Raw genomic sequence first — 19,647 nt, 5'->3', positions numbered from 1 at the left:
CATTTTTTGCCGATAAAATATTTATCTTAAAACAATGAATTACCCCTTTTTGATAAAAAAAAGTGGGATAGATAATACCAATTAAACTTATTAGGATTTGAGCATAAAGTATTAAAAAAAATAAAACACTGGTTCTGTGCCATTTAAACAGTAACACAGTTGGTCACATACATCCCACTGTCAAACTGACTTCACCTCTGTCTCTGTTGTGCAGGCTCACTCGGACAGCTGTTGGTGGAGTCTGAAGGCATGACACACACACACACACACACACACACACACACACACACACACACACACACACACACACACACACACAACACACACACACACACACACACACACACACACACACACACACACACACACACACACACACACACACACACACACACACACACACACACACACACAATCTGCTGAGGGCACTCCATGCTCCGATTGCAAATGGAAAGCACAATGAAATACAAATCTGAAATATAAAAGGAAATAACAACATAACCTCCTCCCAATCATTTGATAATGTATGGGCACACACAGTGGTGTGTTTGTCGGAGTTATTACTGAGATTATAGCAATTGTCACTACATATTTAAGTATCAAATATCTAGTTTGGGATAAGATGTTGTCAATATTAGTGAGTGCCTCTCTCGTGCAGCACTGATGGATAACTGCGTTTACAGAATATAGTGTAGAAATTATGTTTATACACTTTGTACTTTCAATAAATATACATAACCCCTTTTCCTGTGGCAGATGATTCCTTTACAACAGTGACCAGCATCGTCATCTTTTCCTAAGCTTTGGAAAGACATTCTGTACAGAAGAATATTTAGAGCTAAGCATGCCACCTATAGGTTATGAGTGTGAACAGCTCAAATATGTTATATTTAATGGGACATCTGTACACTATTAATAATCAATTCAACATGTTCAATTTCAGAACCTTGTCAAAGGTAAGTTCTCTAGTACTGAAAGTTAAATCTGACATCACCAAATGAAAAAAATCACACTTGATCCATGAATTGTTTTGCACTTTTATTCATTCCTCTGTCTTGAATCACTTTTTTTCCCTTAAAATAACTTTTTTGTTATCCTCAAACCACTGCCAGCGTAGTTTGAGTCCTTATAATATGTACTATAACTCTACACAACAATATGCATTACATTATTATATCTGTATAAATACTTTTTGTTCATATATGCAGATCAAAATAGGTTTCAGACGACAAGTCAGATATTGTAAGCACACACAGGAGAACACAACGCTTTACAACCAAGTGAGATGACTGAAGGCAGGATGAAGAGATACTGCAGCTGTGCGTGTCTGTGCGTGCCTGTGTGTGTGTGTGTGTGTGTGTGTGTGTGTGTGTGTGTGTGTGTGTGTGTGTGTGTGTGTGTGTGTGTGTGTGTGTGTGTGTGTGTGTGTGTGTGTGTGTGGAGTGCTGAAAGTTGAGGGTGCATTCTGTGATGTCATGGAAACTCGACTCTAAAGGTTCAGTGTGTAGGTTTTAGTGACATCTAGTGGTCAGTTTGCAGAGTGCAACCAACTAGATCCCCATACAGCAAGCAGAAACATTACAGAGCATAGAAAACACATGATTAAACTCTTAAAAAAACATGATCATGAATACTTTAATATATGGCTGCCAAGAGATCCCCCTAATGCTGCACTGCTTCTTTAAGAAATATACCCAATCAAACCATCTTCGTTTATAAGTTCCATTTTGATGTCAGCTGGTTCATTTTCATTGATGTTGTTGATTGCACAAACAGACTTGTCGCATATAACATATGGGCCTCACTGTGACTGATGCTTGGTGATTAAACCTCAGGGTGTCTACTCTTCAGGCTCATCTCCAGTGTTTACATGTGCTAAACTGAAACCTCTAGTGTCGATGCATGGAGTTCAACATGATCTTAATCGCTAGCATTAATAGAATAGCCATGCATTGTATACAGTAGAGGAGCCACGTGACTTCGTGATATTTTACAAGATATTCCATTAACAAGTCATGATTTCAAGTGAAATGACATCATCTCAACATATGCATTTGAACTGTTTTAAACATGGCTTTGGAGTAAATAAGGTTATCAAATTGCACCTCCTAATTTAACAGTCTTACATTTGCAGTGTCAAACGATATGGAGAGAAAATAGGGAATTAATCATTTATGTGTGGTTCATAAGATTCAAAAATGAAAATAAAAGTTTGCACTTGTATCTGAATATTTGCCCAAAACGAATTCACACCGTAACTGTAATCTATTTGTAGTTTACCTGTTCGATCTGTTAACAACGATCGTCTTTTATGCAGCTGATGGTCCTGATTTATGTTTTGTTTTATCTTGTAGAAACAAACCCACATACTGTAGATGCACAGATATATTTGTACTACAGCATATTTTGTGGAAGGGCTTGAAGAATCTTTATCCAGCAAAAACTTCCCTATAGTTATTAATGTCAAGGCTGCTGCAAAGATTATTGTGTTAGTGCATAGAATGGTAGAATATTAAAGAAGTTTTGAGGTGCACCTATTTCCCTTTTTTAATTTCACCAAACCCCAATGATATAAAAATACATTTAAATAATACGTTCGCTATTTTCTCTCCATCGATCACTCAATAATGCACGAAGCAAACTGCATCTGAACGAGCTTTCCTTGTATATCAACCTTCAAATTTGATATTTTAAACCAAACGTAAATGTTGCTTTCCATTATATTTGTCATACATTTGAAGAGTTTGGTGTTCATCCTTGAGTCATAAAACACTTTCACAGGTTGGACCAGTATTATAAAAATAAAGGCATGGAAGCCTTGAAAGACATCACACACTGTTCCCAGACAGCGCGGTCAAGGGTGTGATTAATCAATAAATTCATGAATATATCATCAGACAAATTGTTATAGCTGCAGTGACTAATTACATTTCTGAAATGAGTCTTCCAACTGGGACATGAACACATTTTCTCAAAATAATATGAACACTGACAGGATAAACAGCGTCCTGTTGAGTTAGACTAACATTCCTCAGAGGCAGAGACCACTGGGAGGTCAACAATTAAAGCCAAAACCAAAGTCAAGGAGAGAGAATATAGCTTATATCCAAGTATCCTTGATATAAAAAAAACGTAGTGGTTCAAACTAAACAACTACATTTGGGCCTGTTGCTGGATTCATTGAGATCATTTCTGTTATAGATCATCTCTGCCACTGAGAAATGTTTGTCAATCAAAACACCAAGCATAAATGACAACTGAAGCAAATAAAGAACAGTGCAGAAGGATGGAACACATTTCATTTCACTGCATCTCACATTCAGTCTGCTTCATGACTGAGACCCACAGTGCAAATACATGACACTTTGAATTGCCTTGTGTTGAAAGGTGCTATATAAATAAACTTGCCTTGCCTTACAATCCCATATGAATTGATGCAACACCCAGACATGGCTTATACAACGGTGACTATCCTTAATAGGATAACATGTTGACGTGTGAGCCTTGGCAGTGATGAAGCAGTGAGATGTGTCGGAGTAAATCATTGAAACACTGGAATGACATTAATGGTTGGCTGTGAACAAGACATTTCTTTGTTTCCTTGGCAACGCATTAGGAAAGTAGGAGCTGTGCCACGCTGACCTCAGAGTCCCTGCTTTCTTTCCATGAATTCTCTCTGCTTGCAACCCTCTGCATTACCACGTCACTCAGCTAGCAGAGGGATGCTCCAGCGACAGCTCGGAATACTGCATGCCATAAAAGTCACATAAACATACAAAATAAAATAAAATCACAAAGTATGGCATGAGCTCTCAGGGAACCAGCCCTGATCTGCCCAGCATGCCCAGTAAAAATATCCCTGACTACAAATAATCTGACACACACGCACGCACGCACGCACGCACGCACGCACGCACGCACGCACGCACGCACACACGCACACACACACACACACACACACACACACACACACACACACACACACACACACACACACACAAACACACACAAATGTATGAGGTTACATTTTGATTCCGTGTACACTGAGGAAACTGAAACGTTGAATTAAATGTATGTCAACAGATCACACATAACTTTATTAGGTTAGATGAAAGATATTAATATTAAGTTGAACCTAATATTTGTTATTTAAACTTAATATTAGTGCTTTCAACTAACCTAATACAGTTATGTGAAATCTGTTGATATAATACATTTAATTCAAGGATCAGGTTTCCAGTGTAGCTTTGATACTGCAGGCTGTGGATTAGTTAAATTCTCTCATCATGTTTCTCAAGGTATAAAACAAAGAGACACAGCAGCTGTTTGAGATCCTTGAAGGGTAGGAAAATGTCTATGTGTTTTTGCACCTCTGAAAGCGAATGCATATATAATTCCAATATGGATTCTCAATTGGCAAAGCACCGGAAGTGAGAAGAAGTTGCATGCTTTGGGTCAGTCTGATCTTTGTCTGGATGTGAACAAAAAACAAAACGTTTTAATGCAGCATTGTGTGGAGAGAAGGAACGTGGATGATCGAGATGGAAGGAAAGCTGCAGACAAATCCTGCCAAAGATGTTGTCTCTCTTCAGGAGACAGAGCAGTGTGTAATCCCATCTCATCTCCCGCAGGTCTGAGGAGGTCACTTGAGTGGGGGGTGCAGCTCGGACTGAACACCCAGCAGGGCCTTTTGAAGGCCACCTTCCCTCCATGGGCTCAGAAAGGTAGGATGAATATTGCACATCATGTCCGCATGCCTTGACGTTATCGATCAGTTATTCTGGGTTCTCCTTTTTTCAGACTCAGGGTGTGGCGGGTGGTCCTTGAGGCCAATGCTTTTATGGAGATGAAGAAGGGAGTCTTTTATCTGGATGAAAAGGCAGGAGAAAATGAGTCAGAAAATCTGAATATAAAAAAATTGAAGAACTGAGACATTACATACTAATACATTTAAATAAAAAAGAGGATGTTTAATTAAGGTCCACGTTTCCGTTATTTCAGTGTACAATCCACACGAGAATGGACACATTTGGAAATATAGGAAGTGACAACAGCAACTAAACATTTTGATATAATAGGTATGTCACATCCTGCAAAAAACTACATCTGTTGCTGGTTTAATTGTACCAGCAGTGTATCTGTTCTGTAGGACGCGCCTGAGACAGATAACTGAAGCAGCTTAACCTCATATGTTGTAAATAAAGGTCTGGAGCTACAGTAGTCTCCAGTAAAATGTCTCTGTCTCTAAACATTGTTTCTGGAGTAAAGAGCTTTGATGGAGGGAGAGAAGGAGAGATCACTTCCTTCTGATCTTCTGTTTATGGCTGATGGAAACAGAGCTCTGCTTCAGTCTTCCACTCCATAAATTAACAGCTGCCTGGTGAGCGACTCAGCCTCTGTTCATCAAAATACTACACTGCTGTACACTTATTTTATTTATAATGTTTAGCATTTAGAGGATATCTTAAGTGAAGTTATTTGTACTCAAACCAAAACATAACTTTTCTACAAAAAACATTCTAGGCATAGTTTTGAATTTTAGAATTGTGGTTGTATATGTTTTGTACTATTTTGGGCACACTCGTAGTCAGGGAATACAGACAGGGGTATGGGCAGGGGGGCAAAACATTGCAATGCTGTGTATGGAGGCATGAGCAAAAATATTTTACATCCCAAAATAAAGGCCAACTATTTACACAATAGTCATTCTGCTGGTCTGTTGTTTGTGTCCTTGTGTGGTTTTGGTTTTTAGAGGGTGAGAAACTGACGTGTTCTGCAAGGTAACATTGTTATTGTTCTCAAAGGAGTCTGGTAGCTTTGGTGAGTGCATAAATGGATGAACACTGGCTGTGAAAATATTTTAAATAAATCATACAATTAGACTTGTATAGATTTATTTTGGGTGGGACATTTGTAAGGCGGTTCAAATGTGTACACTTCAGTATATTCTACAGCTCAATCTCTGTGTTTCCAAACTGTGGACATGCTGACTGCAGGGAATGTACGTACCTCATAAAACCCCACTTCAAAATCTCTGAACAACCTAGCAATAGATAAGGGTTTTGTTGTTGTATTATCCTGGGGACGTTTTCTTTTTTTTATGGTGCGGTATTTTAGTTTGACCTGCTCTCTCACCTTATCGAGCTGCACCACTGAGGATCTGATTATCTCCTTCCACTTCTGGAGATCCTCTTCATCGTCGCGCTGCTGGGAGTCCGTGAGCTGCATCCATTCCAGCTGGGTGTCCGGAGCTCCGCTGGTGAGACACAGGTAGAAAATGAGACACAAAGAAATCTGGACTTTACTTTAACAAAAGAAAGAAGAAATGACCGTCTGAGGAGGAGCCAGAAAGGGCCAGATTGAGGATTTTGAAAACCTGTTTTTCAGGCTCAGATCGTAAAATCATGTGATATCTCTTCTCAATTAAAATCGAAATGAGGCTGAAGCAAAACATTTGGAGATTCGGCATGTTATCACTTATTAGCTGCGCTCTTACTGGTATTTAAAATCCTTCTCTTCACAAACAAGGCCCTTATGTTAAGGGTCTGGCACCATCTTATCTCAAAGAGCTAATAATACCCTATTGCTAGAGCACTGTGATCACAGAATGCATTGTTCCTTGTTGTTCATAGAGTCTCCAAAAGTACAATGGCCAGAGCATTCAGCTATCAAGCTCCTGTTCCGTGGAACCAGCTCCAAGTGTGTGTACAGCATTTACTGTATGAGCCGGCTGAAGACTCTCCTCTTTGATAAAGCTTAAAGTTAGGGCTAGCTCAGGATTTCCTTGAACCAGTCATTCTGGTATAGTGTAAACTGCTGGGTGACTTGCAATGGGCTTCTCTCTCAAAGAAATACATTTTTTTTCATAATGGGATTTATACATGAGATTTGATGCTGGTGTGTACCTTTGCATTCCAAGGATCTGAAGCAACAGAATAATGCACACACATGCATAACCAGAAAAAGTGATTCCTTTCCCTATGTCCATGTTTACCTTTCATCAGGTCTCACTGCCTGCGATGCAGCGAGTCTCTGAGTGGTGTACTCCAGCATCCACAGCTTGTAGAACAGCATGACGTTGAGAACCACCAGCAGTACCAGGCTACACAGAGAGAAGGAGAGAAAACACAGACTGTAAAACAGAGCCTCATCTTCCACATCACATGCCATTTACTGAAAGGAATCAGGGCCATGGCAGGAATAGAAATACCTTATAGAGATCCTATGGGATGCAATTAAAGACAAGAACAGAGAGAACAGGGGGATTACAAAAGATTGAAACAAAACAAAAATAAAGAAGAAAGACAGAGAACATCCTCAAATATTCCTGGTAGATTATTACAATTACCATGAGATGTGATAGAATGCAAATATCAACCCTGATTGGCTTTGTCTTAGTGGAAGTGACATTCTGCCAAATGACAGACAATTCATTGACATACATTCAGATAATCAACCACTCATTCAAGCATTTAATCAAGCAAAAATGACTTTCTGCTTTTGTATGCTTTTTTGCACAAAGCAATTGGAAGGGCATTTAGTGCAAACAGGGGACAGAAAAGTGATTGCAGTCTTAATCGTAAAAGCATTTATTGATCAGTAAATGGAAAACATTTATTTTGGAGATGATTGCAGTTGGAGTTTTCTGTCGGTCATATGTTATGAAACATTTGTCTGTCACCAAACAGGGACAATAAATGCTGTAACTCACACAAGGCCGATGAGAAGCAGGAGTTTGGAGAAGTTGTAGAGTGCAAAACCACCTGGAGAGTCAGGTATGTGTCTGGTCTGTGTGGAACCTACCGGAGAATACAAAAAAAAACAGAAATAAATAAATTGTGACAGAATCTCAAACATCTTTAAAGATTGTTATGTGTTGACTTTTTTCTCTGAAATGCACAAGGAGGCCACATTTCTTATCTTGTCATGTCAGTTCTACAGTGCTTCACTGACCACAGATCAGCTGGTGGCCTCTGAAGGGCTGGCCTGCCACGTGTTTGGTGAGGTGGATGTCTTCGTCCTCCTCATTCTCAGGAGTGCTGACGGGGCTCAAAGCCTTGTCCATGTTCCCCGGAGTTCTGAGGTGATGGACTAGTATCCGTTTCCTCCGGCGGCTGGTACACATCCTCAGAGCCTTGGTTTTAGGTGACTGTCTGTGAGGCTCCATCAACATCACATCCAGCTTACTCAGCGCCAACTCTAGAAGAAATACACCAGAGAGAATGAGAGGTTAAGGTTTCAGTGAGAGTTGGTATTTGGTTCAGTTTTTTGATTCCATCTTCATTTAGTAAACAATTTGACAATTTCTTCTGGCAAAATAAGCTGCCATTTGACTTGAGTCACATGACTTAAAATCAATCAGATGAATCATTATGACTTTTGCCAACTTTACACAATCATAAAAATCGACATGCAAAAACATTTTCCTCCTCCCTCCCCCATACTCTGTAGCTCTCTCACATTCAAACATCAAACTAGCTTGCTAAATATCTACTTTCTATTTATTTATTTCATCGTGTATTTGGCAGGGACAATGCACAGTAATGAACATTAAAAATGTGTCAAGCGTAACAGTGCCAGATTTAGCTTTGAGCTAACTTCCATCCGCAGTCCCTCACATAAAACATTTAAGAAAATTACATTTTACAAACATAGCAAAAACAAAATACATGATATGCAAAAAGTGCAAAAGAGCAAGAGCAGCATACACAGGTATTTACCAAATGGTAATACAATATAGCAGCAACGACATAAAAAGTGCAAGAGAAGATACAAGAGCTACATAAAGTGCAAGAGGAGATACAAGAGATGCATAAAGTGCAAGAGGAGATACCCCTGTATTAAAGTGCATTTAGCGGTGATTGTACGTCTGGTTGTTTCTCAACCATTCTTTGAGTTGACCTTTGAAGTTATTGAGAGTGGGACAATCCCGTATCTCAGTTGGGAGGCTATTCCAGAGTGAGCTGCCTTTAATGGAGAGGACATTTTGTCCAAAAGTGGTCCGTCTACAGTGGACCTCACAGTCTCCTCTGGTTTCTGACCTAGTGCAGCGTCCAGTGTCTTTTTTGTGGATGAATTCCACTAAGGGTAGGGGGGCAGTCCATGTAAACATTTATAAATAAAGCACATACTTTTAAAAGACTTAAAATTGTCAAAACTTAAGAAATGTTGTTTTTCAAGGATGGTACAGTGGTGGTATGAATAAGGCTTTCTGCCAAACACCTTGATAGCTCTCTTGTACAGCTGTTCTATCGGTTTATAACAAACATTTCCTTAAAATCAGCTTAAAGAAAAAAGCCAAATTGACCAAAATATACTTACTATATACAGTAAGCAACAGTGTTAACCACAAACACAATGCAAAGGGATAAGACGAAGGTTAAAAAAGACCAGAGATATTTGTAAAATCTTGTTTGTGTTGTGCTAACCTAAGTGTCTGAAGTACTCATTCAGGCCACTCCAGAAGTTCCTCTCAATGAAGCCCTTGACAAGCCCCCATGGGTGCTTCCTGTACCGAAGCTCTGTTGACACCCTGCAGGATACACACACATATATTTATTATAGCATTTCTGCGTGTTCTAAAATATTCACCTGAAATGGATCACAGTGAGAGTGCTTTCGTTTTGTTGTAATGCATTAACTCAGCACTTGGCCCTTGAGGGAAGCACACTTCTCTTTGTCGTGGAACATATATGAGAGTAAATATTTTCAGTACCTAAGACGACACCTGTTCTTGGCTACTCTGGTGAGCATGTAGCGGTTGAGGGTGTAGAAGTAGTCGTGGTAGGGAACATCGTGGGCGATCACCTCTGCATCGATGATGTAGCACTCGTTCTCCTGGCTGGCCTTGTACAGAGTCTGAACTCACACAGCACACATTTTCACAATGAATAAACCATTCAAGTGAGACCTTCAGGGACTTTAGGCTGCTCTTCAGTCCTCACCTGTGTCTCAGTGACTGTGGCTGTCTTTGGAGCCAGGGGATTGTTCAGGGCGATGGTGTACATGATCTCTTTTGACTGGTTACCGTCCTCCTCTGTCCTCCACGTGTGATACACCACATCTGCAGGAAAACATCTGAAAAATTAAACTTCAAGGGACCCTGAGAAGTCTTTGAGCACAGCTACATATCTAATGTTGTTTTGTTTGTATGATAAAAACATGCACATTTCACTTCACACACTTTGGCTGATGAACAGTCAGGTGTAGAATTACAAAGAAAAACTGTTTAAAATCAGCTTCAAAAATATAGAAGGTCACAATTTCTCAATCACGGTTCACATCACTACTGAGCACAATATGCCATTTCATATTTAGAAAAACTGAGGGCTTATAGTAGTTTAAAGAGATTTAAGTTCACCCCTAACAATGCATTCTTTCATTTTTCACTTTCACTTTTACGGTACTTATTTTGATGCAGATCATTTTTTGAAATTGGTAATTATTTTATATCAAATCAAATCAAACCAGCAATCTGGGGTATTTCTTAAAACATCTTTGTTTCAATATGTTATCTTTTTGCTGAATCTATTGCCTATGATAGAAACACAACCATCAACATCACAGTAAGGGAACCGGAGACGGCCCTGTTCAGAGCCAACAAAGAAACACAGCAGAAATACAGCATTGAACGATTGGAACTGAAAGCTGGCATCAATAAGGGAAAGGGGTAGCATTAGTAAAGACTGAGGAGCTATCACTTAAGATTTGTTGGAAAATATCCAGAATATCACAGGCTAAAATGCAGAGGCATCGAATCTGTTTATTTCAGCTCAGTTTTAGCAAAACAACCGTAATACAATCTCCCCCATTGGCATTCTCAGCACTAGTACTACTAAATTCTGCAACTGGATATTGGTTTCCTCACAAACCCCAGTCAGTCTGAATTGGTAATCTTCTTCTCTTGTTCTCACCAGAGCACTGAAGGGCTGTATGTTCAGCCCCGTACCGCACACCCACAACTCTACCCCGACATGGAGATCATTCTGTAGATTGTGGATTTCCTTAACATTACTCGGCAGTTTACAAGGAAACTAAAGAAAAAAATCCCATGCCAAGTTCTCGTCTTTACTTTCACAGAGTGGCAATAAAAAGCATTCTGACTGGAAACATTACAAACATAGGATGTGCACGGCCCAGGACACGAGGGCTCCTGGTAGACAGGGTTGGAACCAATCTGCACGGCATCAGTGATAATAGTTTTTTTTTAGTGCCTATCTCAAATCCCAAGAGAGATATTTAAAGAACCAACCCCAGCAACAACCTTTCACCCCACTTCCTTCTGCTAAACAATGTAGAAGTTTCTGCAGTCGAACCATCAGACTAGAGAGCAGCTTCATTTCAGAATCAGACTACCCCAGAAGTAATCCTCAGTACTCATTACACAAAGTTTGGTTTTGTGATTTCGTATTTCGTAAAGGGATCACTACTTGCATTGCATTGTGCATCTCTGTGTTTTAGATAGACATTAAATGCATCTTGAATCTTAATGTATACAATCCTGTTAATGTTCTGTACAAATCTGTGATATATCCATGTCTTCAACTACTAACTGTTATGAAGAACTGAGGCCCTTCCTTTTGTTTAGGTTGTTGACCTTTTTGTAACTTCAGATTCTGTCTTGATGTAATAGCGTGACACTGGTGGAGATGCCCCTGACTTTACCTGAGAACCTCCTCTGCTCCCGAAAGTCCCTCATGAAGTCAGACTCAGTGAAGAGTAAGTCATACATCTTGTCCACACCAAACTTGTACACTTCGTTGATGAACTGCCGGCCACCCAGGTCCTCGTGGAAAGCCTGGACCTCACCTGCATAAACAATATTTCTGTGTGAGACTACGGTTAAAACTAATCAGATAAACATATGAGAAATCGACTTTGATAGAGAAAAAACCCCTGGGAATGAACTGTCTGAAGTTAATTGTTGATTTATTTTTACGAGGCAGGGTGAAATGACTCACCTTCATCATGCGTGTCGGATGAGTCGCTTAATTCGGTGGGCAGGTCCTCGTTCTCGTTGAGGTCCAACGGCTGCAAAGGGGCGGTGTTTTCGAGGTTCTCGGGCAGGAGAAGGGTCAGGAAGTCTGCGTCAGGTAAGGGGCTGGACACGACCTCCACAGGGGCCGGGTCACACTGCTGGACCAGGGGAAGAGAACATGATCAACCAGTGATACTGAAGAGTAAAAGTACATCACACTTATTTATAAAGCTTCAGTATTCCAGTCCATGAAGTTGGGGAACTCAAAAGAGATAGATCAACATTTAAAAAAGGGTAACAATTCTCAAACTCCGATAGAGCAGACCCACAGAATAAATGATACAATAGAATTCATTGGCTGAGCAACTGTCATGATGATACTGATCTTTATGAGTAAACTGTAATCTGCGCTTTCCTTTGAAGCACTTCCTTAAGATGTACTGTATGTGAACTAACAACATGATACATTGTTGAAATGTAATAGTATAACAAATGTTTTATGCAAACCCTTCATGTGTCGTAATGCAGTATTATCATTTCTGTTAAAACAGTACAGCAGTGGAACATGTGCTTTGCATTCATCATTGTGCCGATAATGAGGACACATTGAGAACTTATGTAATGTGTGATGATGGTTCATTATGATGGCACAGTTTTACAAAATCCTATTTATTTATGTCACTCAGACTCCTTGGGGGCTTTATCAAGACTTCTATGAAATAAAAGGCAACCACATTATTATCTCTTATAGCAATTAGTGCTCTGATTATTCTAATCAGAAGTCTCCACTGTCAGCAGAGTCTCACAGAGACCAACTTTACATTCATGTTTTTTGTCTATTCCTTAATATGGCTTCGCTGTATATAATAGCTATTTACTTGTGTGTGTTTAATATCCGGTATATGTGTACAGTATCTTATTAACACTATGTGTACGTACAATGATCGCTACAGGAAGCCAGCTTCAACTTTCTTGTGTGTTTTAGAAGTCCCCAAAGATACAATGTTTGCTATCTCCCACAGTACGAACACAGTTATGCGGGGAGTCCCGTGCACTCACAGGGGCTGGGGGCTCCGTACTGGGCAGCTCCGGGGGGCTGATTTCGGGGAAGGGTCTGTGAGGCACGAGGGGGCTCACATCGGGCTTGGCCTCGGGGTTCTTGCTGAGGTTGTTGCTGATGTCGTGGCTCTGCTCGATGTTCTCCTCCACAGGAAGCTCCTCACAGTACCTGCACCATGGAGACGGACAGCAGCTGTAGGTCAAGGTTACCAGCTTGCTGCACACCGCCCGCACTGGGCTGCACACATGCATGGTGTGATGGGGGTGTCATGGTTTTAATTGACTTATTGTCCTGCAAGAGGGACATCAAATATTTTGACTGTTTGGATCCCTGATGACTATTTCAGTTGTAAATAATAAAAAAAACACATAGAAACTCTGCTACTATTTCTTAGTACAGCTTACCTGTGTATCACCGTTTTTTTTTCATTTGTATGTATCCCTTGTTCTGTATCACCAAAACTACATAATATTAGGTTATTGGTTTAATTTGCAGAATATTTCACCATCTTCCTAAACTTGAAACCTTAATTTTATGATTTCTAGTTCATTGGAGTTGTCAAATGGCACGTTTAAATACACATTTGGTCTTTAAACTTTTTGTTTTCTACCAATGTGGTAGTGAATCACTCATTACCATTCCGTTACCATAAAACATCACCAAATTGATAATAATACATTCCCTAATACTTAAAGAAGTAAGAAAGAAAGCAGTCATTTCAGACTCAAATCAATTGTGATGTTCATAATAACATAACAATGTGTTTACACCAGAAGTATTTCTTACCATAACTGCAGGAAATGGAACACATGGTGGATGCATCATATTTGAATGGTTGTGTTAAAACTCACCCCATGGTGTTGAAGTCTTCATCAGGAGGGACATAGTCCTCATCGTCACTGGTCAGACCCAGTTCATTACCATAGCACTGATGGACAAAGTGCCACAGCTCTTTGGGACATAAAGGCTGAGAAAGAAGTGAGAGTGGAGAGGAAGAGAAAGAAATACATGTCACTCTCTGAGCTTGTCAAAACAGAATTTGGTTGGCAGATAACTATGAAACATTTGTAAAAATCTCAATTTATGATAGTAAATAAAGTGCAAGGGTGTAATGTGGTCCATGTGGTATTTGGCAGAAGTGGAATTTGAAATCATAAATGTTGAATACCAACCAATTCTCACTTCCAAAGCCTCAATTACTGAAACATTGTTGAGTTATAATATATTAAAGGTAGGGTAGGTAATCCACTTCAGAAACACTTGTTGTTATATTCCATGGAATGCTCTTAACACCCCGATAGCAATGAATATCTTAAGTGCTTTGACAATAAATACATAAAAAATTGTCATCTGTGGAAGCCTTGGTGCTGTAAAAAGCACGACCAATCATTTGAGCCGGCCCGGCTAAAATAACTGGATGGCCTACCTGCCTGTCAGCCTTCCATCTGTGCACAAAGTTATCTAGTGCCCTCAGTGGTCATGTGCGCGTTTGTGTGTGTTGGAGGAGGGGCTCTGTAAGGAAGTGGCAGATTTTTTTCGGCTGCGTATTTGCAAATTCTAGCGCACTCGAGCTGGTTTCTCCATTCTTACCTACCCCAGCGTTAAGTGATAAACATTAGCAGCACGCCCCCCTGAACAATGACAGTGTGGGTGGTCTCACCTTCTCCAGGAGAGCGTTCTGCCACAGTCTGAACATCATCATGTACGTCCGGTCCCTCGCCCCGAAAGAGCTGAAAAAGTGCTGAAAGAAGAGTACAGACAGCAAACAGTGAGATTACAGATGGATGAATTCATGGAAAAGTATTTTTAAGAAGTCGTTTTTTTATGATTTGTATTATTTGGAACACTGAAAACCTGTCTGACAAAAGGCTGAATCTTCTTTTTACTGCTAATGCCTATTCTTTATTGGTAAGAATGCCTCTTACATATAAAATGAATTTTCTGAGATTGTACAGTTGTGAATAATAAAGGTATGGATGAGGAAGTACCTTGTCGTTGTCGGTGCAGAGCTGGATGGCGTTGGGGATGAGGCGGGCCGTCTTCTCCTTGGTCATGGAGCAGATGTCCTTCAGTCGCACCATCAGCTTGAGAGGAAAGAGCAGATATCATGTATAAGTTAATACCTCTTACCAAAGAGAGAAAAAGTCACTTTTCTAAGCTCTAATCATGTGTCTCTGTGTTGAATCATTTTTATACCAACATGTGTCTCTCCTCCAAAGCAATAATATATGTTTTAAGACTCAGCCTTAATTATATACAGTAACAAATGGACAGAGGAAAAGTGCTGCTTGCTTATGTTGACATTGTTATATTTTTGTGAAACAAATTATCTAGGATTTGTTTTCGTGTTGATGGCCAAAACAAAGTCAATACCAATATTTTCCAAACCAGTCTTTACACTATTGTACGGCCCCATACGAGCTCGATATGAAAAGTCAGAGGCGTGTCCTCACCAGAGTTTCCCATCGGAAGATGTTGCTGTAGAAACAAATCCAGTTCTCTGAGAGGTAGAGGCGTCCCTGCAGGAGGATGTCTCGCTGCAGGGCACATGAGTAATCTGGAAGGAGTTAAAGGTCAAAGGTCAACGAAAGACAACTGTGTTTTAAAACAGACCTCTACCATTGAGCTAGGAGCTCAGGGAGCATGGGAGCGCCATCACGAGTCCATAGCATTGAAAAGCAAAGGATAATGTTATTGACTAAGAGGTCATGTGGAAAGGATGAAGGCAGGATGTCAGCAGTTGAGGCCATGGGAGCAACACTTTTTCAATATTTGTCATCTTTGCTATTGAAGTACATTTTAGTGTATGCATGCATATCAGTGCAGTGCAGACGAGCACTTTCAAAGACTGTAAGTCTCTCAAACAAAGTTTGTAGAAATATGCTCCCTCACCCACCCCCCCTTTGCTTAGTTTCTCTCAATTGCTATTGCCTATGGGACGTGATAACATTATTTGATAGACCACAAGTTTCCAACATTTTTCCTCAAAGGACCCTTAAAGGTGAGGTAGGTAATTTTGGAGAAACCAGCTCGAGTGCGCTAGAATTTGAAAATACCCAGCCGGAAAAAATCTGCCACTTCCTTACAGAACCCCTCCTCCAACACACAGGAATGCGCACATGACCAATGAGGGCACGAGATAAGTTTGTGCACAGATGGAAGGCTGACAGGCAGGTAGGCCATCCAGTTATTTTAGCCGGGCCGGCTCAGATGATTGTTCGTGCTTTTTACAGTACTACGGCTTCCACAGAGGATATTTTTTTATGGATTTGTTGTCAAAGCACTTAAGATATTCATTGCTATCGGGGTGTTAAGAGCATTCCATGGACTATAACAAAAAGTGTATCTCAAGCCGGTTTCTCAAACTTACCTACCTCACCTTTAAGTAGATAAAAACCCTGACGTGGTGACATAGTTTCATGAATACTCCATATTATGTTCAATGCATAGCAATAAAACACAGCAACTTACACACTTTAAAGTAAAGCCAGGTATTGAATGCAGTAGGTCTGTGTAAAACAAGTCGTTTAGATTCATTTTGGGCAGATTTATCTTTTTAGAGAAGTGGCAAAACAGTAAAATTCCCTTAAAACTATTTTATCTTCAAACTATATATATTTGTCGATTTCTTCTTTTGATAATGTATTGATAATGTGATATCGTTGAACTTCTATTCATTATAGCAACCCTGACGCAGTTTGATGCCTGCTTCAGACTCACCCACGATGAGGCGTTCAGTGTCCGGCAGCTGCTTGAAGAGCTTCCTGAAGTCCTCATTGCGCTGCTTGTAGGTTGGACTCAATACCTACGGAGACAAAAAACATGTTTATATATTGACAGTGTATACATATCATATACTCCTACAGTGCAAAAATGGGACTAATGGCACTCGTGGCAATTTTCTAGTAAACAAATGTTGAATGGATTGCCATTTACACTCATGGTCCCCAGATGATGTATCCTGCTGGACTTTTCGATCTTGCATCAATAACTTATGGTCTTTGAGGACTGTTGTGATTGCCAGTTTGACCTAATCACACTGTGGATTGATATACTCAAAAAGGACTTCAATAGACTGGTCCTTCCTGAGATAAAATCTGCAATTCATCAACAAGTCTGATCAAAGCAAAGCATGCACCTGCTGTTTCTGACAGTAAAACTGCACCTATCAGTCAGGAGAGGACCAGAAGCACCTAGGCCGAGAGAAAGAGCTGAATTCTAAAAATTTGCATACCATGAGACTCATTACTTGTTCTGATTTCAAACTGCCAGGAGTTGAGGTACTGTAACTTTTGGTCAAATTTGACACAGTATTTAAAAACTACGCCACAGATTTTCAACACATTCACTTTTTACAAATGACATATTTTTCACCAGCCCTTCTAATTTTTGCTTGTGATCCATTGACTTACAGCAGGGACCCGCTCAGAGGCCCAGTCCCACTGCTGCCACTGGGCCGGCCCCCCCGCCTCACACTCTGAGTCTCTGTCCCAGTCTGAGTCCAGGGCTGATACACTCTGAGTCTGCACTGGAGTCATCGTCCTTCTTTTTATTCTCCTTTTGTCTTGTCTCGAGTTACTGTCCTTTTGGCAACTTGTTTTATCTGTCTGCTTTCCTTTCCTTCATATTGTTCTGTTTACAGATATCAAAAGCAGTGGATCGAGTCCATACACACACACACACACACACACACACACACACACACACACACACACACACACACACACACACACACACACACACACACACACACACACACACACACACACACACACACACACACACACACACACACACAAACACACCGGTCACACACTCCGGTCACACGCTCATGTTCTGCCTGCAGCAGCAACAGCTTGAGAGTTTAACTGTTGCAACAATGTATTATTGATTTCAGGATGGAAAGCAAAATGACAACCCCCTTCTTATATTATCCTTTTTTAATGTGCATTCTTCATGTTGCACAAACCCAACATATGTTCTCAGGAAGAGGCTCATGTATCCAAAAGGAAGAAGTAGACTTTGTAAAAGATGACGAAGTATTATGAAGTCAATTAATTCCAAAACCATTGATGGTCGTCTCAGAATAAGGCAGGAGGTTCTTTGTCCATGATGTTCTGCTGGATCTCACACATTGTAGATCATTATCATCAGATTACTCCAAGGAACAGCCTGGCTGCAGGAGGAACTCTTCTCTCTGTGCAGAAAGTTCTCTTCTTCACGTTAGTCCATCCGCACCATAACTCCACACACACTTCTGATGTCCAACTTAAAAACAACTTATAGAAAAAAGAAGAGGTACGACCGGAGTAACATGTGGATACATAATCCTGAGATTCCTCGTCAGACTGAGCTGTGTGACAGCGCTGAGGGTTTGGAAACAGGAGGAGCCAGAGTGAGTGTGTTATTGGTCTAAGAAGTGAAAGAAGAGAAAGAGGGCAGGGGGGGGGGGGGGGGGGGGAGGTCCTACAAGGGACTGGGTTTACTCAAGGTCATCTGGAGAGTGTGTGTGTGCGTGTGCTTATGAGTATTTGTTTACCATTGCCCAGTCGCTGCATGGTTCTACTTTAGATGTTAAGTTTCACTACTCTCCTGTTTCTTCTTTTTTTTTCTCTAAATACTCCTTTGGCCTGTCAGTATAAAGCAGACTGTGTCCCACAACAACCACAACAACAGGAAGTGTAGGAATCAATGCAAGTCCTCCGTGTGTGTGTGTGTGGTCTAGCATTACTATACTTGTGGGGACCTAAGTCTGTTTACACATTCACGTGTGGGGACTCACCTCCCTTATGGGGACAAAATGGAGGTCCCCATGAGGGGAATCATTCATTTTAGGGTGAAGACTTGGTTAGGGTTAGGGTTAGGTAGTGGAAGAGCGTAGAGCTCCGGAGGAGCCCTGCGTGGTGCACTGGCTCTCGGTCAATAGGCGTTTAAAAAAACATTAAAAACCTCCATAAATATAGCCCTATTAAGAAAGTGCGGGACGGGGCTGGACAACGGAACGGCGGCAGAGTATGTTAAAAAGCAGATCTCCCCAACCCAGGATCTCTGGAGGGGGGCGGGGCGCGCGCGCGTGTGTGTGTGTGCGTGTGCGTGTGAATGTGTGCAGGTGTGCGTGCATGCGTGTGCAGGTGTTGTGTGCGTGTATGGAGCTCGTCCCAATGGAATCAGTAAAATAACTTAAATGAGAAGGGGATCTAAAATGGTAAATTTAAGAGTGATTCCAGTTATGTTAGTTAAAACCATGCATTAAATACATTTAATCTCCCCAATAATCAAAATTAAGTAACTATAAATACATTTAAAAGTAAAAGGAGTGTTAAAATTAAACTAACAATAATAAAAAGAGGGAAGGGGGGCACACCGGGTTAGTAAAATCGTATAAAATGAACTAGATGTCACTGGAAAATAAAAACCACTAAGATCAAGGTCAGGTAAGTTTAAAAGATTCCAAAGGACAGGTGTTTAGTTTGCTCTGTTTATTTTAATAAAAAGGCGGCAGGTCGGTGAAGAGTTTCTCTCTGCGGGTGGTTTTCTGGCTTCCAGGTAATGGTTAGGGTTAGGCATGTGTTGGTTATGGTTAAGGTTAGGATAAGTTTCCAGGAAATGC

At 40.6% G+C, this 19,647-nt stretch overlaps 1 protein-coding gene across 6 annotated transcripts in view; it reads right to left on the bottom strand.

Moving 5' to 3' along the window:
• Positions 1-1,025: 1,025 nt before the first annotated feature.
• LOC307017819 (protein Aster-B-like) overlaps positions 1,026-19,647 on the bottom strand; it is a 68,523-nt gene continuing 49,901 nt past the window's right edge. For 4 of the 6 annotated variants that reach the window (XM_079647626.1, XM_079647629.1, XM_079647628.1 and 1 more), the window contains 16 exons: positions 16,758-16,842; positions 15,491-15,594; positions 15,026-15,121; positions 14,698-14,778; positions 13,889-14,004; positions 13,037-13,205; positions 11,961-12,135; positions 11,665-11,808; positions 9,945-10,063; positions 9,716-9,858; positions 9,429-9,532; positions 7,954-8,199; positions 7,712-7,799; positions 6,995-7,102; positions 6,136-6,256; positions 1,026-4,867 (listed from right to left, as the gene is read on the bottom strand). In XM_079647626.1, the coding sequence (XP_079503752.1) occupies positions 4,772-4,867; positions 6,136-6,256; positions 6,995-7,102; positions 7,712-7,799; positions 7,954-8,199; positions 9,429-9,532; positions 9,716-9,858; positions 9,945-10,063; positions 11,665-11,808; positions 11,961-12,135; positions 13,037-13,205; positions 13,889-14,004; positions 14,698-14,778; positions 15,026-15,121; positions 15,491-15,594; positions 16,758-16,842 (1,995 nt within the window). In that variant the 3' untranslated portion in view covers positions 1,026-4,771. Of the gene's footprint in view, positions 4,868-6,135; positions 6,257-6,994; positions 7,103-7,711; positions 7,800-7,953; positions 8,200-9,428; positions 9,533-9,715; positions 9,859-9,944; positions 10,064-11,664; positions 11,809-11,960; positions 12,136-13,036; positions 13,206-13,888; positions 14,005-14,697; positions 14,779-15,025; positions 15,122-15,490; positions 15,595-16,757; positions 16,843-17,449 lie in introns of all 6 variants that reach the window. The other 2 variants (XM_079647631.1, XM_079647627.1) reach the window with 2 other exon arrangements.

This window comes from Notothenia rossii (assembly GCF_949606895.1).
Source record: "Notothenia rossii genome assembly, chromosome: 9".
Classification (NCBI taxonomy): domain Eukaryota; kingdom Metazoa; phylum Chordata; class Actinopteri; order Perciformes; family Nototheniidae; genus Notothenia; species Notothenia rossii.
The sequence above is the reverse complement of the archived record's forward strand: the minus strand, read 5'-3'. Positions and strand labels throughout refer to the sequence as shown.